This window comes from Rattus norvegicus, chromosome 10, assembly GCF_021556685.1.
Source record: "Rattus norvegicus strain SHRSP/BbbUtx chromosome 10, alternate assembly SHRSP_T2T, whole genome shotgun sequence".
NCBI classification, from domain to species: Eukaryota; Metazoa; Chordata; class Mammalia; order Rodentia; family Muridae; genus Rattus; species Rattus norvegicus.
The window spans coordinates 52,644,431-52,667,318 of NC_141543.1; the positions used below are offsets into that span (position 1 = coordinate 52,644,431).

At 47.5% G+C, this 22,888-nt stretch overlaps 1 protein-coding gene across 7 annotated transcripts in view; it reads left to right on the forward strand.

Annotated features, from left to right (window-relative positions):
* The window catches only part of Specc1 (sperm antigen with calponin homology and coiled-coil domains 1), a 274,496-nt gene that overhangs the window by 57,828 nt on the left and 193,780 nt on the right, over nt 1–22,888 (forward strand). For all 7 annotated transcript variants that reach the window (XM_087571814.1, NM_001428980.1, XM_087571817.1 and 4 more), the window contains 1 exon segment: nt 15,046–15,205. In XM_087571814.1, the coding sequence (XP_087427940.1) occupies nt 15,046–15,205 (160 nt within the window).

Sequence of the window (22,888 nt, forward strand, 5' to 3'; positions counted from 1 at the left end):
ATCATGACCTTCACCTAACTGTGCCAACCCTCACCTGTATATAGATGTCAACCTACAGGATGCAGGGGAGGTAGGGAGGGAGAGAAAGGGGAGATTAAAGGCGGAGAATCTTGGGAGAGACTCTTAGGTTGTATGTGTCCACTGAGTCCAGCATTGTAAGGACCTCTGGAGTTCTCAGGCCCCCGAGGCTCTAAGGTCCTTTCCTGATGGCTTCACATAATACTGGAACCTTGTAGAGAATGACCCTGCATGGGGAGTGCTGAACCTGCTTGTGCTGTTGTGTGATTTGATGGTCTTGTGGACTATCTGTGAGGAGGACTGTGTCCCTCTGGCAGGACCAGGGCAGATGAGGTAGTGAGCATGGTCTCCTGATGTCTACAGGCAGCAATGAGCCCCACCTGCTTGCTTCCCACTTCCTGATGTGTGTCTCCTTCTCTGATGCTGCTATTCCCCCACCACAGAGGATGTCACCCACAGCCTTTCCCTCCTGACTTGAGTGTGTCCCTTCTTGGGTAAGCGCTTCCCTTTTTTGACAGTCTGTGTTTTCTGTTGGACCATGAACCCAGGTGGGAGGGGTGGGACTGACCTCGCCTAGCCTTTGCCCTGATGCCCACTACAGTGCCTGAGGTACGTGAGGTAGTCCCAGAATGCTCTCTAAACAGGCGAAAGGATCCAGCCAACAAGCTGTTGTGTTCTTCTAGGACCGGACCTTTCATCTTCCATTGAAGCATGCTCCTAATCCTAGCACCCAGGAAGCAGAGACAGGAGACTCTCTGTGACTTTGAGGCCAGCCTGGTTTACAGAGTGAGTTCCGGGACAGCCAAGACTACACAGAGAGACCCTGTCTTCAAACAAAGAAACAAACAACACCCTAAGCCAGATATATTTGTTGTTGAAGGACTTGTTCACGTTTTCTTGAAATGTTCATGTTGCTGTTAAAGTTGTGGCTCTTATTTTTTTGGTTATACCTCATGAGCTTTTTTCTAAAACTCAAGTGCCTTTTGTGTTCTGTGGCTTTTAGTTTCGTAGCAGCATCTTTTGAAGAACAGAGGTTTATATTTGATAAATTCCAATCTACAGGTTTTATTTTAGATTTTTGTTTTTGCCTTGCTTGGGGTTGTTTGTTTGTTTATTTTGGTATTTTGAAACAGGATATCATGTAGCCCAGGCTGACTTCACTATGCTGTCAATGTAACTTTGGACTCCTGGGCACTGGGAGGGTCCTAGATTTTATTTTACCAATCATGCATTTGGCCTCATACCAAAGGACATGTACTTAGAATCTTTGTCTAACTCACAGTCACAAAGACTTTGTCCCACTCTATCAGATTCTTTTCGGTCTTAGATTTCAAGTTTCAATCTGTGATCCATCTTTTTTTTTTTTTTTTTTGTTCTTTTTTTCGGAGCTGGGGACCGAACCCAGGGCCTTGCGCTTCCTAGGTAAGCACTCTACCACTGAGCTAAATCCCCAGCCCCATCTGTGATCCATCTTTAAAATGTGGTGCAGAAGCTGGACTCAGAAGGCAGACCACCTATGAGTCAGTCTCTCCAGGGCATCTGGGCTGTGGTAGGGACTTTACTGAGGTGAAGGGGTGGCTGGGGACCTTAGGCACAAGGTGCTGTTAGGACTTGTTGTCTAAGGACTGTTCCCCAGAGAAGGGAGTTAGGAAAAAGGATGCAAGGAAGAGAAGCCTATTGTTCTAGGGTTTAAGTGGCCTTAGGGTTAAGGGGTCTGAGTAATTGTTTCCCTGCAGTGGCTGTGCCTGGGTTCTGTGTGCCAAGAGACTGGCAGGAGTAGACAGAAGAGAGCCAGGGCCACATATGGAGCACTTGGTGTCTTCTTTACTTTGAAGTAAAGAGCTGGTGGCTTTTGGAGAGACCCATGGATGGTCAGATGTGATTCTTCATCACAAGCCCACCCTTAGGAAGCAGGGCTGTTATATAACTTTGTGATCCACTCTAGGGACAGATCATGTAGCGGATGCTGTACTCATTGTCTCCATATAGAATTACTTTTGAAGATGGTGCAGAGAGTGGGTTACAGCCAGGTAATCTGGGAGCAGCCAAAAGAGTCGGTCCTCGATGCGTGGGTTTTGTACGTATTTAGAACACAACCTGAGAAGCGTTTGCTGCTGAGATGGGGTGTAATGCAGGCACTGAATACATTACCCCACAAAGCACAGCAGTTGCTTCCATTAGCCAGCTGGCACTCTGGGGCGATAGCTAAAGCCCGTGGGTTAGAAAGAAAGGAGTTCAGGAATGTGCGAACAAAATGAAATAGCTGTGTCGCCGATTTCAGTTAATCCAGCAACAATAAAGAAACCCAGGACGCCATGCTCTGAGAAGTGGCAGCCACCCACAGCCCTATGTGTGCGTGCGGGCTGGACTTTCACTGTTCACCACGGAGTGAGTAGTGGGTATCCTTGACACTTGGGGCACCATGGTGACAATGTAGGTGTACATGAGGTCCCAGGGTTCTCCACGTCTTTCAAGGCTCCTGCTATATTCTGCCTTCCCTTGCTGTTCAAGGTTGATCCCAGGAGTGACGTTAAATACCACACAGGCACCGCATGGCTTTTGTTCCCAGACAGCACATTTCCTGGGGTCCTGCTGTATACAGCCCTGTAGGTACCCCACAGCCAACCCCAGGTGTGTTACCTCCATCCCTTGGGCAGTGTAACTGTTACCACCATGGTCCCTTGTAGCTTCAAGGTGTTGGAGCTCAGTTGTCAAGGAGTCCCAGGAGGCACGGGGAGCATGCTGGGAGGAGGCTGACTTTCCTGAGGAAATAGCTCTTTCAGTGTCTTGCACCCCAGTTCCTACCTCCCTCTCTAATCCTACATTGAGAGCGCTCCTAGGAAGCCTTGCAGCCTCACAGATGGACAGACAGACTCCCTGACACCTGGACCACAGCATTCCATGTGGCAGGGGTTCAACTGACACCTTATATGCTTAGCTCTTCAAGCTTATAGGACCTTGGGCTGTTTTGCCACATACTGAAATGCCATTGAAGATTTGTCCCCACCTGATAGGAGTCCTTCATAATTGTGTTAGGGACTGTAGGACTCAGAAGGCATCATGTCCAGGAAATGGCTGTCCTGGAGCAGGAGGCTCTCGTTCTTTCCCTGGAGGTTCTGAGTTTTAACGTGCTCAGCCTTATTTGATTGCATATCTTCTCCCAATATACCTACTATTCCATGAGCTTGCATGTATGAAAACACACACGCAGAGCCGGCAATCAGGTTATCGTTGGCATCTGTTCAGTGAAACCCCTCCTGGGCGTCCTCAGCCTGCATTTGATGTAAGATAAGGATGAGCGGTGAGGTTAGCAGAACTGAGCATGTATCTTCAGGGGAAAGAGAGGTAGTCATGGTTAAAATATCAGAATGAATGAGCCATTGGAGGATGTCTCATCCTGTGACCTGTGGAGCTTGTATTGATGCAGTTGACACCAGCTCTCTGAATCTGGAGGGGTTGAAGCTGGGTATAGTGGTTCACACCTATAATCTTGGCATTCCAGAGGCGAGAAGATCTCTCTCTCTCTCTCTCTCTCTCTCTCTCTCTCTCTCTCTCTCTCTCTCTCTCTCATCTATCTATCTATCTATCTATCTATCTATCTATCTATCTATCTATCTACCTATCTATCGACAGTTCCACTGTGTATAGCCCTGACTAGCATGAAATTCACTGAGATGTCCCCTGCCTCTGCCTCCTTAGTGCTGGAAATAAAGAATAAAGGCATGGGCCACCACACCCTGGGAAGATAGTGATTTTGAGGTCAGCCTGGGCTATATAGTGTGACCCTGTCTCAAACAACAACACAGTGTGGGTTTGGGTGGCATGCTTCTTCAGTGTCCTGTTTCCTTGATGTATGGGGACAGTCTTGATTTTTTTTTTTTTTTGAACTCGTGACCTTCGTTTGCAATGTATCTAGCATGAGACAGGCATGGTTTGTGGAACTGCTGATGGCTTCCCATTGTCAGAGAGGCAGTGGGGAAAGACAGAAGCAGTGGATGCCTGATGCTGTGGCACTCCGAGAAGCCCACCGAGTGCAGCTACTGGAGCAGGAGGCAGGTGAGCCTGTCTGATTAGACTCTTTGAGGATACCAGACTGTGTTCTAGCCATGCTAAAAATGGAACAATTATTCTAGAACATACCAGCTAGCATGTGGCACACATACACTTTAGAGTCTACTATGAGGGGAAACATTTCAATCTCAAAAAATAAATAAAATAAAAACTTTAAATCCCCTTCTTCCTGTTTTCGGTAGTCCTGAATGTTAGATGCTTTTCCATGGGGTCAAAGGGTACCTAAGTATACAATTGCAACTGGAAAAATAAGGGACAAGAATCAGGTATTGTCAGTGTCTCTGTTGTCATTTGTGTGGTAATTTTTAATATAAATGCAGGATGTAAAGCATTATTGTAAGTCAAAGTGTTTCAAAGAGCTCATTTCAACAGTTCAGCTTTGTAGCATTTATAAATAAGCCTGTTAAAAATTTCTGGACAATGCCAGCATTTGACATTTGAATTTAAAAAGAAGTAAGTTTCTCATTTTTTTTCTCTCTCTCTTTTCCTCCCTCCTTCTCTCCTTTTCTTCCTCCTCCTCCTCCTCCTTCTTCTCCACTTCTTCCTCCTCCTCCCCCTCCCCCTCTTTGAGACGGGTCCCCCTATGTGGTTCTAGTTGCCTTGGAGCTCACTATGTAACTCTGGCTGTCCTGGACTCACTTTGTACACCAGGCTGTCCTTGAACTCACAGAGATCCACCTGCTTTTGCCTCCTAAGTACAGGGATGAAAGGGTGCACCACCATACCTGACTATAAGTTAATTTCTTAGTGAAGGCCGAAGGGAGAGGGAACTAGTAGGTGCGGTCATGGAGGTGGCTTTGCCTCTCATAGGCTTTTGTTGTATTTTCACAGAGGGTCTAATTCAGCAGAGCAGTGGGCAGAGTTTGTCTCTCACCTCTTGAGTGTCGGCAGTTCTTGTGGAGGTGGAGGGCACAGAAGTTTTTCTGGGTGGGAGGGGCAGTGTGCCTCGCGGTCCTGGCATTGTTTCTAGAGGAAATACCCAAAAAGTGACAGAATTGGCCTGCTGCTGTAGAAGCCACACCTTTCTCCCCAGCTCACACAGGGGTCTCGGGAATAAAGAAAAATATGGGTGGAAGATTGAATACGTAGACTTGAATCTCTGAATTACTGGTTTCATAAATTTTTGGTTATCACTAGTTGCCGCATTTGGAAGCATCTGCTTACATAAATTCATCCATTGTATTCCTGTTGAGACATCTGGTTATTACCACCACAAACTGGGCCAGCAAGGTTGCTCAGCAGGTAGACACCTTTGACCAAGCCTGAGAACCTGACTTTGGTCCCTGGGATCCACACGATGGAAAAAGAGAATAGGGCACTGGAGCGATGGCTCAGTGGTTAAGAGCACCGACTGCTCTTCCAGGGGTCCTGAGTTCAAATCCCAGCAACCACATGGTGGATCATAACCATCTGTAATGAGATCTGATGCCCTCTTCTGGTGTGTCTGAAGACAGCTACAGTGTACTCACATACATAAAATAAATAAATCTTTTAAAAAAGAAGAGAATAGATCCCTACAAGTTGCCTTCAGACCACCATGTGTGCACTGTGGCATGGACTTACACATACATCATATAAAATGTAATTTTAAAAAGAACTTTTAAGGCTCCATAAACCACTGTTGATATCATATGTAACAGTGGCTAGTTTTTTAGAGATTTGGCATGGAATAACTTTGGGGACTAGTTCCTTGGAGTATTTTTGTTGCTTTTGTTTATTCGTGTGTCGTGGGAGGTAGCACAGACTGTGAAGGTCCGTTGACAAGTCTGAGGCGTTGCTTTCTTTCCTTCCATCCTGTGGGACCCAGGTATCAAAGCCAGGTTGTCGGTCTCGGTGGAAGGTGTCCTTACCCTCTGAGCCATCTTGCCACCGTGAGTTGATGAAATTAAGTTTTATGATGTAAAGGGTTGTGTGTCGACATGAATCTTAGTGTTGGTGATGGTGCTGAAACACCCTGTATCTTGAGCGGTGGCTTCTTGTTCTTAGAGCAGTTTGGGGCCCTTTTCTGGGTGATTGTTATAGACTTTCTTGAGCAGGTCCTTTCCTCTTTCAGAAGAGACTTGCTCATGCCTTTTATTCTGCACTGACGAAATGACTCACCTATTGCAGGGCCCTGTGGTGGGATCTGGGCGCCTTCTGGAGTTTGGTTGGGTGAGATCAGGAAACACTTACCTGCGGGTCCTCTTTTAGTCCCTGATGGTGTGGTCCTGTTACTTTTGGGCCTGTGGCAGCTCAGCCCAGCATTCTAGGAGCAAATGGCAGAGGAGCCATCCATTTATAGTGTCCAGGAAGCAAAGAGAGAGGCGGGAGGGGCTGAAGTCACAATATCCACAGTGGCTTGGTTTTTCAGAACGGTTTCACCACGTCCTAGTAGGAATGCAGGCTAGAGATGGGGCCTTCAACACACAGACCTTCCATATATAACCAGAGAATTAGCACCATGTGATGGTGTGTGTGTGTGTGTGTGTGTGTGTGTGTGTGTGTGTGTGTGTGTGAATTAGCACCATGTCATTGGAGGGGAGGTCACAGTGACACAGTGAGAGGTGATCAATGACAAGTAACAGATGGCAGCAGTAGGCACGGTTTGTTGATAAAAGCTTTGAAGAGATAAGCCAGGGACTGCCAGCTGGGTGGGACAACTATTCTAGAGCCTCCAAGAGGAAGTGTTCTTAAACAGAGATGGGACACAGGATGAGCAGCCCTGCATGTGAGTATCCGGGGGACATTCACACACAGAGAACAGCAGGCACAGAGGGAGCAGCAGGCACAGAGGGGGAGCAGCAGGCACAGGGGGAGCAGCAGGCACAGGGGGAGCAGCGGGCACAGGGGGAGCATCGGGCACAGAGGGAGCATCGGGCACAGAGGGAGCATCGGGCACAGAGGGAGCAGCAGGCACAGAGGGAGCAGCAGGCACAGGGGGAGCAGCAGGCACAGGGGGAGCAGCAGGCACAGGGTTTACTTGGACAGAGCAGGTGTCTGAAGGAGCTGAAGCAACTTGTTTGGCTGAAGTGGAGTGAGCAGGGGCTAACACTGGGGCCCAAGTGGAGAGCTAGACACAGTCTGAGACCTGGGGGTCATGACACAGGACTTGGCTTTTTATTCCAAATGCAATGAGAAGTGAGAGATCAGCATGTTCTGTGTAGGATGTGACACAATATAGTTTGTGGAGTGTGTGTGTGTGTGTGTGTGTGTGTGTGTGTGTGTGTGTGTGTGTGTATCTTTGCTGGGGCTTGAACCCAGGGTCTTGAGGGTCTTGGATATACATGGTAAGCATACACTCTACAGCTGAACAGCACCCCCAAGCCACTTGTGAGCTTGCTAGATTTTCCATTACTGTGACAAAACACCTGAGGTAAACAATTGAAGAGAGTGTGCTGGGTAATTTTATGTCAAGTTGTCACAGGCTAGAGTCACCTGAGAGGAGGGGACCTAAACTGAGAAAATGCCTCCATAAGATTGGGCTGTGGGCAAGCCTGCAGAGCATTTTCTTAACTAGTGATTGATGTGGGAGGGCCCAGGCCTGTGGATGGGGTGCCTGGGCTGGTAGTCCTGGGTTCTATAAGAAAGCAGGCTGAGCAGGCCAGTAAGAGCACCCCTCCATGGCCTCAGCATCAATCAGCACTTTCCTCCAGGTTTCTTCCCTGTTTGAGTTCCTGTTCTGTAATCCCTCTGTGAGGGATTGTCACCTGGAAGTATAAGCTGAAATAAACCCTTTCCTCCCCAAGTCTCAGTGACCATGGTGTTTCATGGCAGCAACAGTAACCCTGGTTAGGACAGAGAGGAAGGGGTTATTGTGGATCACGGTGTCAGTGGTTCCAGGCATGGTTGGTTGCCCTCCTGGTGGGTGGGAGGCAGGCAGAGAGAATGAGGTAGTGAGAGTGTCTTCCTTGGAGGCTCCCTCCTTTATCCACTTCTGTTCCATCAGGCTCCCAGCCTATTGGAGGGTGCTGCCCTTCAGAAGGCTCTCCCTTCTCTCGCTTTCCAGATGTGCCCTGTGTCTGTGAATGCCCTCACAGATGCAAGTTCCCATTAATTAACTGTTGTAAGTTTTCCTTTCTCCCCTCTTCAGTGTTGGGCCTTAAATCCTGTGTCTCGTATATACCAGGGAACCACTCCACACCTGAGCTGCATACCCAGCCCTGTGAGGTATTTACTGTAATACCTAGAAAGGGACTAAGAGAGTGAATGGGGGGGAGCAGCGGCCCAGGACTGGGTGCACAGGGGGCAGGTGGCACTGTCTGGCCTGCCTCAGGCATTAGCTACCTTCTTGTTCCTTAGTGGTGATCTGTAAACCCTAGATGTCAGTGGCTGCTTGGCATGGGAGTCGGGAACATGAGAGATAATACAAGGATATGCTTGCCATTGAACTGGCTCCTGGTTGGTAAACACTAGGGTAGGTGGACGGTTCTTAGGAGAAAGTGACCAATCCCAAACAAACCTGCAGAAGCCTGGTGGGAATCCACAGAGGGAAGAGTGGTGTGTGGATGCAGGTTTGTGCTGGGTACAAGGGCCTTTCAGAAACAGGGCCGGGGCCTGATCTGCCCATGTGGCCAATTGTGGATTAGAGAAATGAGAGCCTAGGAAAAGAGTCCAAAATGATGCTGAGGGTTGAGTCTGGATGGCTGGAAGCAATATAGTACTGAAGGCAGACAGGGAAGTTGGGAGCAAGTCCAGTTATGAGGATCTGTTCAGGACTCTGCTAAAGCTTGTGGGAGACAGGAGGGCCCCGTGGGAGAAACCTCAGGGTAAGTTTATACATCTGGTGGCCAGGGGGATAAGGAGACAGACTACCTATGAGCCCCTAGAAGACCCTTGTGGCTGGAGAAACAGATTCTAGAGGGAGTAGACTTAAGTTCATTTTGGAAGGTAGTATTTAAGTGAACCAGCCAAGGGAGCTGGGCGGGTGTCCTTAGTTTCCTGTGTTTGTGCCAGGCAGGGCCACCAGAGACACTGGGCTCACATACTAGCCTCTCTAGCACCCCGTGGGAAGGGGAGAAATAGCTCGAGGGTCGTCCCCCCCACCCCCAGCAGCATCCTCTGCATGTAGGTGGTGGGTTAGGTTTTCTCCTGCAGTGCGTTCACCTCTTCTGGGTCCTGGTCCAGCTCCCTCTGGCCTTAGCTCCTCCTCCAATGTGGCCCCAGGCTAACAGTGAGGAGGATAATAGCCCGAGGGTTCTACAAGCTTTGCCCTTCCCTCATTCCTGTCAGCTCAACTCTTTCCCAGCAGGCATTCCAGGCAGAGGTGGAGGCCTGCGCCAGATGCCTCAGACCAGGACAGAACAAATATGACTCAGGATGCTTCAGCCTGAGTAGGCATGAAAGCCTCCGGCTCCCTGCCTTCTTCCCCTCACTTTGTTCTTCTGCCATGTATGTGTTCTTTAAAACTGCTCCCAAAGAAAGGGCTCCGGAGGGATCGTGTTTCCACCTCCCTTTCCCTGCAGCGTTGGCTCATTCCCTTCAAGTCTCCGACGTGGAGCTACAGGATAAGTAAGGAAATAGCTGCCCATTAGTGGTCACTCCACCCCACAGGCTGCCGGCTTCTTGGTTCAGCTTTGGAGCCAGAAGGGCTCCCCAGACCAGCGGCGCTTCTGAGCACTTGATCTCAGTATAGCCGCAGATTACAGCCTCCGCCCCACCACCTGCATTTCGTATTCATGACCGTCCCTTGCCTTGGTTTCTCTTTCCCGGTTGTGCCCAGTCTCTGTTAGTTGTGGTTCCCGCCCTTGGCAGAGCACCTTGATTCTGAGTCCCTGACATCATTTCTTTCCAAGTCTGTGATACGCCAGGACTCCAGTTGTTCCCACGTAGCTTTTGTCCGAGGATGGGACCAGTGAGTCCTGGTTTGCAGCTTCTCTTGTGACGCAATGTGGAAATCTTTTCTTTTCCCTGCTGACTGCGGAGGAATTCGAAGCTGCTGGACGGCTTCTTTCATCTCCAAGCCACAGGAAATAATCATTTGGAAGCATTTCCTGTGTCCATGGCTGAAATGTGAGGGCAGTTAACAGTTCCCGTGTTCCAGGGGAAGCTCAGCAGGTCCCTGTCCAAGACCCCATGACCCCCACAGCATTGCTGATATTTTGACCTAGATGTTTCATTGTCCCAGGACTCCTTTGGTGGGCAGGATGCCTAGTGGCACCTCTAGTCTCTATGCAGCAGCACCCTGAGGTGTGCCTTTGTGAATGCCTTGTGTCCCCTACAGGTGGAGTTATCCCAGGCCTGCAACTGGCCCATCCAAGTGTCTGGAGCAAAAGAAATACTGTCCTACTAGTCTTTGGCTAGATATTTTCAGCCTGCGTATCCCTGGCGCTGCACTTCCTGCCGGGTCCCATGGTAATTGAACTATGTGCTCACTCCTATTTTCCTGGTTCTCCAGATTGAATGCTTTCTTTAGCTTGCTGCTTCCTACTGCTTATTGTGTTTGCAGCTGAGACCTGAATGCCCTCCCACTCTTGGAGACTCATTATCTTCTGTTCATCCAGAATGGTTTCCTAGTCACCTTCCAGTTTTCTTGCCTTAAAAGGGAAATAAAAATAAGATCCCCAGATAACAGCAGCATGGGCAGGAAGAACACAGTTTCTAAACCTTTGCTGGGACACCATGCCTCTGTGTATTCCTAAAATACACTGTCATGGCCCGCTTCCTCTCCTCCTTCCCTCCCTCCTCCTTCTCTCTTTACTACTTTATGCTGTGTCGTTCGTGGGGGACGGTTTAAATGTAAGTCATACACTGCTCTGAACAGGAGTGAAGCGGGGCATCAACATAAAATGCTTGAAATTTTAAAAAGAAAACACCCCTGGGAAGACCTTCCTTCCATCTCCCATCCTTTCTCTCCAGTAAGTTCCTAGATTCACCTGTAATCGATTGGGCCCCTTTGTATTGCTTATGAGGAGTTTAAGAAATCAGAGAATTAAGGCTAGAGACTTTTTTTCTCCCTTCTTGTTCCCCTGTGCTTGGCCAGAGGCCACCTATTCATTTTCCGTCCCTAGCTCACACCCTGGAGAGAAGCATTAGTCAGCGAGTGTGCTCACCTATGTTTATCTTGTGGCAGCCCAGATTGTCTAAAAGTGATCCAAAGACTGCAAGGTTTATTTCCCTCTCTGCGTCCCTGTGCCCACATTTTCAGATGAAAACAGGCTGTTCTGTGTACAGGAAGGACATTTGCCTGGTGTATCTGGCAGCCTCCTGTTCTGAAGATTTAATGGATCCGTGGCTGTGTATTGTCAAGCTAATAAGAAGTGCCCTGACTGGGACTGGCATAATTGACAGAAGGCAGCTCCTGTTTGCCAAGGATCTTCTGTTGCCACTTGTAATGCTCTCTGGTGCCTCTACTCCACCTGATGCTAAGAGGCATAGAGTTCAGACACGCCCAGGCTCCCAGTCAGCAGGGAGCCAGGAGCAGGGTTGATGCTCAACGCTCTTATTTCTCACATGGGCGGGGATTATCTGGATGGCCTTCCAACCTGGTCTCAGCCTTGGCCGCAGATGAGTTCTGTGACCTAGGCAAGTTGCTTGACTTCCCTGAGTCCAAGGAAATTCCCTCTTCTATACGATGGAAATGTTTAGCTTGTTAGAGCTAAAATGGGTGCCTTATGAACAAGGGAGAGCTATAGCTTGAAGTTGTGGAAGCTCAAAAATCTGAGATTCGGGCCAGCAGATTCAATGTCTAATGGGAGCCCTCTGTCTGGTTCATGGTGTCACCTTGTGATTGTGGCTCCAATTGATAGAAGGACAAAAATATTCCCTCAGGTCATTTCTGTAAGGGTTCTGCATTCCTGGCCCAACTTTCTCCCAGACGTTTCACTCCCTAAGAGTACCATGCTAGGGATTTGGTTTCATCGTGTGAATTTGAGGAATACCCCAATACTCAGACTGTAGCACAGGGCAACACTTCCCAGGACTGAGATCATTCACATGGGGGCATTCGCCAGTACCTTCTAGTCAAAGTGGAAAGGCATGGCTGCCCTATCTGTCTGACAGCACAGGGACCCATCTTCCTTCCTTCTTGCTGTGACTGTTTTGATCTTGTGTGCTGAGTCACTTCTCTATGCTGATGCTGAGAAGTCATTCGTGGACGTCCTATCTGGCACTTGCCCTACTTGTGAGACAGAGAGAAGTGGGGGGGCCTTAAAAGTGGTGGAGAATTTCCCAGCTACCATGTGCCTAGTTTGTAGAGTTAAGGTACCAGACAAAACCGATGAGAAGCAGAGCTACCCAAGCCAGTGGCTTCTGGGTCCCTGTTCTCAAGAACTCAGGATGGAATTCACAGACAATGGGTGGATGAGTTTAGGAAGCCGTGTTAGTATAGGATTTTAGGTGGGTGCTTGAGAGGAAAAAGGAAGGCAGAGCTCCTGTATACCAGGAGAGAGGTCCCAGAATCTGGGGTATCATCGAGCAGCTAAGCCCTTCTTGTAGCACTCAGAGCAGAAGATGCATGGGGAGATGAGCTGGTCAGTCCAGCTGGCCTGCCCATGGGTGTCTGGATGCTTCACAGTTGGACTCTAACCTCACATATGGTTTCTAGGTTCACTCAGGTTGCGTAAAATGAGAAACCAGACCAAGAGCCAGAGCCCCCGTCTGGCATTTCTGGCCTCTAGCCAGGGCAAGACCAAAGGCATTGTTGGCTTGTGCCCGAGGACAAGAATGGTGGACCTGTCTAGATATCCTGCCCTCATCGCTGGGAATGACTCTTCTTGGGTACTGTGGGCAAGACGTTACTGATTCATGATGGAGCATCTTGAATTCTGAAAGCTGGAACTGGCAGGAAAGAGGTTAGCAGGTGGGAGAGTACGGAAGGGCGGAGTCCAGTGAAGAGGGCGGTGAGAGGAGAATGACAGACTCTCAGAGAGTGGATGCCGCACCTGTGAATAACGTTATCAGATTCAGAACATTTGAGGGGAGTAGAGAAGGTGAGGTGGCAAAAAGTGACAGGAGAAGCAGCAGAGCGAGTGACCTGCTGACTGAAGGGGAAAAAAGTTAAAACTCCATCGAGCCCCTTAGATTTTTTACCAGAAATTAAGAACTGAGCTTATATATTTAAATTTGGATAAGGTTGATTAGCTGATTGGATCCTCTTAAAATGTCAAGAAAAATGGTTGACAGGGAAAACGTTCATCCTTTCCCCACTGTTTCTATCTTCATAGTGTTCTGGGAAGTAGACACAGGGCACTGGCATGCTAAGCTAAGTAGTCAGGTTTAGGGAAGCAAAGCATATACCTAAGGCTGTCATAAAGTGAGCCCTACACCGGCCATTTCTAAGTAGTTCCAATAGCATGAGATGGGATGTTGGCTAAGTGGATACTTCGCTGAAATGCGCTCCATGAGTCAGCCCAACAGGGTCCTGGTTAGCTTGTAGTCAGGCTGCGTTAGCTCGTTCTATATCAAGAGAGTATTAATGAAATTAGTCACTGCACAGGTCTTAACCTAAGGATTTTTTTCACTGTTGCTGTGGAAACCAGAACGGAAAACATGAGTTGAGAAGGAAAAATAATCAGCGCTAAATATCAGTAAAATACATTGGCAGTGAGCCGCTTTTCTTAATACTGAATTTTTAAGAAATCACAAGACCCGGAACCAAGCTGAGACTGAGGAGGTTCTGAGCAAGTCATGAAACTGAAGTCATGTGTCCTGACTTCAAGAAAAAGTGTGGGAAGCAAGTGGTAGTCCTTTTTCTTTTACCAATAATGAATTCAAGCGTGTGTGTGCATGTGTGTGTGTTTGTGTGCGTGTGTACATGCATATGCTTTTGGCAGTGCCAGGGCTGGGACCCAGGGCTTTATTTATGCCATGCACAAGCTTGACCAGTGCTGCCAAATCTCTAACAAAGGATTTTGTCATTAGCCACGCTTACATAGCTATAGAACGCACCAGCTAAACAGGGCACACGTATCTAGGGGTCTAATCACTTCGCTTAAGCAGAAAGAGGAACTGGGTGACTCTTGGAGAGACAGATGTTGTCTGTTGAAATGGTTTCTTCTGGTCAGGAAAAGGACAGAGCTGGGCTCCAGAGCAGTGTGTGGTTTATCCAGGGGCCGTGGGATGCCGTGAGGCAGAGACCCTTCCGTTCCTTCTACCAGCCATCACCCCTGAAGGGTGGTTAATCAGAGCCTTGTGTCCCATGCCTGCTGGAATCGCTTGTCACCTGTGGGTGTTCTTTGAAAGGATGGAGCCCTGTGGTTTAGATGCCTGTGCCATACCAGAGCCCACAAGGCTAGGCAGAGACAGTCAGCCTTGTGATACTGTTGACAACAGAGGCTAAGGCTTGGAGGATGAAAGTGATCATGAATGACAATGACAGTTGCTGGCTGGACCTGGGATGCCCACTCTTCTGTCTCTGTATTCAGTTTTCTCCTAGGTCTTTACCTGCAATCTGCCCCTTGTTTGTTTGTTTTTACTTGTTTTTGTCTTTGTTTTGTTTTGTTTTGTTTTGTTTTTGAGGCCAGGTTTTCTATGTAACAGAGACCAGAGCCTGGCTGTCCTGGACTCACTTTGTAGACCAGGCTGGCTTTGAACTCACAGAAATCTGCCTGCCTCTGCCTCCCAAGGGCTGGGATTAAAGGTGTGCACTGCTATGCCTTGGAAGTAGGCATTTATATATTAATACAGGCTGCTGGAGTGGGTGTGTGTGTGCATGAGTGTGCTTACAGATGTGTGGTTGTAACACAGAAATCTGTTAGGTGTCTGTGACAAGAATAAGCTATCATTTGCTGGAAAGTGATCTCAGAGTATTAATCATATTGCATATGTATTTTAATAAATTGGTAAACACCTGTGCAGAGGTGTGAAAACAAGCAGCATGCAAAGGTAGCATCTTAGGAATAGAGTGTTCTGTACCTGGCTGAACCCTATCACTCCTGAGGTAGCAACTATGAGCTTGGTGAATGGAGTTTGTAAAGCTTTATCATATCACTCACAAGTATAGTTTTGGAGACATGTGCTTTCCTTTTTACCCTTCTACAGAGAGAAGGACATCATGCGGAGTGCCACCAAGCCCTGGAGTCCAGTTGCCAAAGCAGGCAGCCATGGTCCTGATCGCACTCGGCCCCTCCCTGGGACCCCTTCTGGCATGAAGAGCTCCAAGTCTTCAACCTCGCTGGCCTTCGAGTCTCGGCTTAGTAAGGTACAGACTTTCAGGGCAGGGCTGTGAGGATGCCCAATGTCCTGTGAGGCAGGGATGAAGAGGGCAATTAGCAAACCCCATCGACTCCTGAAGAGGGGACCCAGAGAAACAGCAAGTCTTGACCTAAGGGATGGAGTGAGTAGAGGACAGTGGGATTCTCCCGGGGGGCGGGGGGAAGGACCATGTGAGAGGTTTAATGCAGCACTTGAGGCCAGCTGTCCTGGCCTAACTGGGTGCTCTGGCTCGCCCTAGATGGAGTCAGGGTCATACATAACCATCCTGACCCTTGCAGAACTTGTCTACAGGGTTGATAATGCCCCCCACCAAGGATTGCATTCTCTCTTATTCCCTCCCTCCTCCTTATCCCCTTGGCATCTAACAGAGGACAGGCCTGAGTCTGAGCTCAGCTTTTCCCCTCTTACTCTGCGTTACAGTTCTTCCCATGAACTCGTAGCCCTTCGTTTCTGTACTAGGATGGAATTCATTGACAGTATTGCTAACCGCAAGTAGGCATTTGAAAAACCAATGTGGTAACGTGAGTGTGCATAAAAGGGAGGTATTAAGTGCCCCGTATTTCTCTCTATCTGCAATGCCCACGCATGGCTGTACAAAGGCCCCATGGAACTCCCAAGGGCACCAGCACATCATGAAGGATGCTGCCAAGCGAGAGAAATGCTGGATGCTCTCAGGACATTCCAAGAGTGCATCTTCCCCTTTCACTGTGAGGGTTATGCTCTTAGAGAAGTCAAGGCGTCTGAGAGTTGTGAGGCAAATTCCTCATCTTCCTGTATGACATTAAGGGAGGCAATAGCCCTCCAAAGATGATCCACACATGACATGAGATGTCCAAAGAATCGGTGAAAACTGGGAGAGGGGCTTTTTGGTACAAAATGGTCATGTGTATTAGAGAATATGTAAATTCCCCATCCTGCCATATGTTAATATCAATTGCTTATCTAATCATGATGACATGGCCCATTGAGAGCCATTTCTGGGTGACGGCATGGTTCTGCGGATGGTATCCAGATTTCCGTAGCTAATCAGGAGCCGTCCCACTGCGACCCAAGGGTCACATGTCCAAGCCCTTCTCCGTCACCTCCCCACCTGCTCCTCCTCAGTCCACACTTCCCTTTAGGTTCCTTAGACCTGAGGCCTCAGCATCGGCCTTGCACACGCCTCTGTTCATGTCTTACAGTGCCCCAGTGAGAAGCCATGTAGCCTCCTCTGTGACCTCCTGGCCAAGGCCCAGACTTCCCAGACCACTACTCAGCTTTCATCTTGTTGCTCCACGCTCTCTCCTCAGCGGGTGTCCCTAAGCATATGCAGCATGTCACTTCCCTGCTGAACACCCATTCGAGCTCTTTCTGTTTGAGTGAGTGAGAAGCAAAGCCTTTCTAGTCACCAGCGATGCTGTTAGGATTAGTGTTTGTTTTGTTAGACATTGCCATACTCCTCTGCACTTTGGTTCCCAGAGCTCAAGCCACTAAGTTCTAGAGTCTCTGGGGACCGTCCCTTGGACATGCCGAGCACACGCCTGTAGAGGCTTGTCTGTGCTGTCTCCTGTCTCTACCTAGAGGGCGCCGTGTTAGAGGTCATTCTTGAACACTGTGCCAAGCTCCTGACTGGGCCATGCTCCTCACCCTCCTCAGCATCCCCACAGCTCTCACTCCAATGCACCTCTGGTTTGTTGTGCAAGCCTCTGTCCCTGTCCCTCTGGCTGCCTGTGAGCTCCAGGAGGGCAGGATTCTGTGCCTCGGAAGCCAGTGCTGCCTGCTAAGAAGCACTTAGTGTTTCTTAAATGCCATGACCCCCCGTTCTTCTGGGGTGTCAGAGTCGAGTCATAAGACCTGTGTAAAGCAGATTGGGCCACTCTGCAACTGTGAACTCTCAGGCAGGGGTTAGAACCACCTGCCCTAGACTTGTGCCTTCTGGTCTGTGAGCGGGAGGCAATGCCTGACTTGCCATGAGGAGTTAATGTGAATCAAACGTCTGACAAGTAATTTTATTATTCTGTTGTCCTAGGCTAAAGCATCATTTCTAGTCTTTTCTTATTAACTTCCATATAATAGTAACTCTTTTTTTGTCCTGGCTGCTGTCCTCCTGGAAAAGAGAGAGAGAGAGAGAGAGAGAGAGAGAGAGAGAGAGAGAGAGAAACACGAACGAGTGCGAGCGCTTGCAGACTGTGGTCCTGCTAGTCCAACAATGGCTGCTTACCACTGGAGAGTCCAAAAATCTAGAAGTTTAGTGGATTAGACTGGATGTCTGTGTGGTCCTCAGCATACGACAGAATCCCAAAGACGTAGGCTCTACTGCCAGAGAAGGAGTGGAGTTGGCAACCAGAGTGAGACGGAACTGGCAAAGCGCTTTCTTCTTCCGTGTCCTTTATATAGGCTGCCACCAGGTATGGCCTGTCCCACTTCAAATTATTTAATTAGGAGAAAAGTCTCTCACAGGTGTGCCCAACTGTTGGCATTTTAGTTAATTCCAGATGCTGTCAAGTTGACCACCAAAAGTAGCCATCATAAATCCACCCCTTGTCAACTCAACACGCAATCATATCTCTTTATGCCACCCTTGATTTCCAAATGAAAACAGTCACCAAGGTCATAATTTCACTAATATAACTGTCCCACATACAACTGCAAGTGAATTACATATTTAATCAAGCTGTGATCATGCCTAACATGATTTAGCCATCCCATGCACAACCACAAATGTGGTTATAAAATTATAAATCGTAGAGTGGATGGCAATGTCCCTTTATGGACATTGTTTTAATATCTCAAAACTTAAGTATAACAAGCACTGATATTCTCTTAATTGATGTTATGTCACATGAAAAGGAATATAGCTGTAGAAACACATTCTTAACAAAACACACCAAAAGCACTCATGTCAGTTATAACCCTCATTTCTGCAACTGGCCACCTAGCTGGTATTTATAACCGCCTTCCACTACTCCCATTCTGTTATTTCCTCCACCCCTCTATCCTTCTGCCTGGATTAGATTATTATATTTTCCCATTGACTTTAATCACAGGTCATAGTAGCACCAAGAGACACCCTAAAGGGTCTTCTGCACACCAACATAAAGTTTCTTACTTCCATTGTGGAGAAGCCATCTAATTTCCCCAGGATAGTCTGAATCAATCACCCCTCCTAACACTTCTGCCTTTCTTAGCCAGTTGACTTAATGGCATTGGAAGCCCAAAGTGGCCAGGAGGAAACCTGAGCTTCCAGCTTAGTGGAATGCTTGTTGTGGCCCCTAGCAGGAGCTCTCCCTGCCTCTGGAACCAAAACTTCTAGGCCAGCAGAACTTAAGGTCACAGAAACAGGAAGCGAGGTTTTACCTAGAGGGTCACTAGGGGTGATAGTGAGTGGAACTGTTCCCTTTTCCATCCCCTGATTCCTGGACCCATGGATTCTGGCTATTGGAGAAACTGTACCATATATTGGATGCTGACTCAAAGCATATATTGCCTTCTGGAGAAACCTGTCCCAGTTTTCAAGGTTCCTGCAACCTCGCTGGTACATGTCTTCAAAAGGTCATGGAATCTTTCTGTCAGGTCTGCTGCTTCAGGATGGTAGAGCCTGGTAAGACCAGTGGATTCACAATCATGGACCCACTGTGACACTTCTCTGGCTGTGAAATAAGTTCCTTAATACTGTGGGAAATAATATAATGTTGGACTAAGGCATTCTGTAAGTCATTAGATGTTAGTTTTGGCAGAAACATTATGTGCAGGAAAGGCAAACTCATGACCAGAATGTAAGTATCTACTCCAGTGAGGACAAAAGCATTGCTCTTTCCACAGAAGGAGTGGTCCAATGCAGTCAATCTGCTACCAAGTCTGGCTGGTCACCCAGTGGAATGAATGGTGCCATATCTGGGGCTCAGTGTCGGTTTCTATCTTAGCAGATCTTGACTCAACAGCAGCTGTAGCCAGGCCAGCCTTAGTGAGTGGCAGTCCATGTTATCAAACCCATGCCACCATGGCTACTTGGTTTGTGGGCCCAATGGTCAATGACAGGGATGGGGCGTGGGGTGGGGCGGAGGCTGACTGTACACAGGTAAGGAAGTGGGCCCACATCTTATCTGCTTGATCATTGACCTAGCGTAAAGGTGAATCTTTCCACCGTGACAGATCCAGATTAAAGGTGGTTCTTCCTACTTCAAACAATTTAAGAAAAAAAAAAAAAACAAACTCTCACAGGTGTGCTCAGACACTTAGGCTTTAGTTAATGCCAGATGTAGTCAAATTGGTAACCAAGAACAGCCATCGCAGTAGACAAGGCACAGCTAACAATATTTATTTTAATTAAAAAATTAGTTACAGCTGAGCCTAATGCTGCATGCCTTTAATCCCAGCACTCCGGACACAGAGGCCAGTGGATCTCTGTGAGTTGACATTCAGCCTGTGAGTTCTAGGACAGTCAGGGCTACACAGATAGACCCTGTCTCCAAATACGTTAAAAAATAAAATAAAAATTCAAACCATAATAGCACATATTAAATTCAGATTTTAAGTGAATATATTCATTCCGCTAATAATATTCTGAAAATATTTCATATGTGTGCCAGCAATATTTGGAATGCATTGAAAATATTTTAAAGTGACACAGAGCTGGCTATGTAGGTTGGGGCTTTCTCCTCTCCTGTCTCAAGTTCCTGAATGCTAGGATTGCAAGCATGTACCACCATGCTCAGCTCTCTTAAATAGTTTTTGGAACAGTTTTTTTTATTAAAATATTATGACATCATTTTCCCCTTTCTTTCTTTTCTCCCTCAAGACCTTTCATTCCCCCACCTTGACTCCCTCTCAAATTCATGGCCTCCTTTTGTTTAATTGTTATTGTTACACACACACACACACACACACACACACACACACACACACACACACACAAATACTATCTGCTCAGTCCATTTTGTTTTACTTGTATGTGTTTTCAGGGCTGACCAGCATTCCTTACTTACCGGGAGTTCTTTTCCTGGGGTTGGGGGAACCCCTTGAGAGCCCCCCTTCCATTTTGGCATGTCTATTGATGGTGTACTAGTTCAGGTTTTGTTTAGGGAGCCATGAAAGTTGAAGTGTCGTGCGTGGGTGAATCTTCCTTTTCATTCCTAGGAGACATAATCTCACTGCAGATTTCTTGATCTTCTGGCTTGTACAGTGCCCACAACCAGTTGTTCTCGGCAGCTTGACTGGTTGTGGTTTTCTGTAATGGTCTCTGTCTATTGCAAAGAGAAGTTTCCTTCACAAGGAGTGAGAGCTGTAATTATCTATGCGTATAAGGATGTCTTAGGATTTTATTGGTTTTACTGCTGTGAGACCATGGCCACAGTAACTCTTAGTAAACATTTAATTGGATCTGGCTTATGGTTTCAGAGGTTTAGTCCATTATCATCGTAGAAGACACAGTGCTGGAGAAGGAACTGAGAGTTCTACATCTTGATCCACAGGCAGCATGGGAAAGGCTGTGTTCCACACTGGGGCATAGCCTGAGCACATAAGTCCTCAACTCCCACCTCCACAGTGACACACTTCCTCCAACAAGACCACACCTGAGGCCACGCATTCAAACACAAGAATCTGCAGGGGCCGCTCCTATTCAAACCACCACAAAGGGTATACTCACAATACAATTATGATAGTTTAATGTGGTGTGGGAGTAGGCTCTCCTCTAAGATCCATGACATCCCTCACCCTGCGTAGGTGGCTAGGTTCGCTGTAACAGGCATGATTCCCCTCCTGTTGAGCAGGCCTTAAAGTTCACTTAGACAGCTGTTGGCTACGGCAAGACTCTGGGCCACTACTGTACTCCTAGGGGACATCATTGCTGTGCTTCCCTCCCTTGGCAGATTTCACAACACCTTCTTGTGCTATGAAGCTAGTCTCTGGAGGATGCTTTCCAGTCAGTTTCAAGACAGCTTGGATCCTCTGAGTCCTGTCTGAAGTGCATGGTATTTTCAGAAATAGGGACCTATCTCAAACCTGGGAGTCAACCAAGGGCAAGGGCTTGGACTTTCCTGATTAACAAATCAAAAAGGGGGTTTCTCATGCCTGGTACTGAGTTTTTTTTTTTTTAATTAGTCTATGTCTCTTGGGCAAATATTATCAGCCTAAATAATAACTTCATTTAAACGATATATATTATTTATCGCACATACACACACATGTGCTTCTGTGTATGATATATAATTTTTAGTAGATAAAAAATAATTCCTTGTGGCTTATTCAAACATCCTGTGGTAGTTTGAATGAGAATGACCTCCTTAGGCCATATGTTTGAATACTTGTCCAGGTTGTGGAAATATTTGGGGAAGATTAAGAAGTGTGGCCTCTTTAGAGGAAGTGTATTTGCACCCTTTCCCTAGCTTTAGACCTCAAAAGCCTCCTGCCAACCCCAGTGATCTTCTCTGCCTCCTGCTTATGGATCTAGACTTGAGCTCTCAGCATTTCCTGCCACCATAATTGAACATTTCTTTGTAAGTTACCTTGATCACAATATTTGTTACAGCATTATAAGAGTAACATATAACGTCTTAGGGTTTCATTGCTGTGAAGAGACCATGACCAAGGCAACTCATAAAAGCAAACATTTAATTGAGGCCGGCTTACAGTTTCAGAGGTTCAGGCCATTATCATTGAGGTGGGAAGCACGGCAGTATGCAGGCAGACTTGGTGCAGGAGGAGCCAGGAGTTCTACATGTTGATCTGAAAGCAGCTTTAGAAGACTGCAGTCCACAGGCAGCTAGAAGGCTCTCTTCTACACTGGGTGGAACTTGAGCACTAGACCTCAAAGCCCGCCCATACCATGACATACTTCCTCCAACAAGTCCACGCCTACTCCCAAAAGGCCACACCTCCTAATAGTGTCACTTTCCATGGCCAAGCATAGTCAAACTACCACAATACCCTTAGTGTTATTTTCCTTCCTATCTCCTTCTTCTATATTGACCTTCTGCTCTTCTCCTCAATTAAAATCCCCCACCCCTTTCTTCTTTGTATCACTGTATCCTGCTGTTCCCTCTCGAGCGCGTCTGCCTCCCTACCATGTACCTTTCTTGGTTTCTGCAGTTCTTTTACATTATACACCTGAAGATCTGGAGCTCAGAACCTCAGATAAGAGAGGACATACAACATTTGCCTTTTCGTGTCTGGATTACCTCACTCGAGATAGCTAGTTCCATCCATTTCCTGGCTAGGTCCAGGTGTGAGATGTGAGGTGGACTAGGCAGAGAGGTTGGATGTCAGGACAGTGTTTAAGAAATGTACAGGAGTGGTTCTGAGGATAGTGTGGTGCTGGTCATTTCCAAAGCAATGGCCGTCGCTTCAGAAAGGTCTTCCATAGGGAGTGTACTTGTGTGGTACTGTTCTTCATGGTCATTGGCCTGATCGTAGAATAGCAGGGTCTTAGGAAGAGGTGAACTGAGCCTGCACCTTGCCAGCCCTACCTTTTCCAGCTGGGGGGGAGGGGTGAAAACTCCAGAGGGCAGGAGAAAAGAGGGGGAAAGGTGATAATCAGAGAAGCAAGCAGACTTCCTTCCTTAGGGAAAACTTATAAGCACACAGGACAATAGAATTTCTTGCCCATATTTCTACAGCACCACCTGGGCTTACATAGGTGATGTTTGTCTGAGAGCAAATGGATGTGGATGTCTGAACTGTTCACAAATAG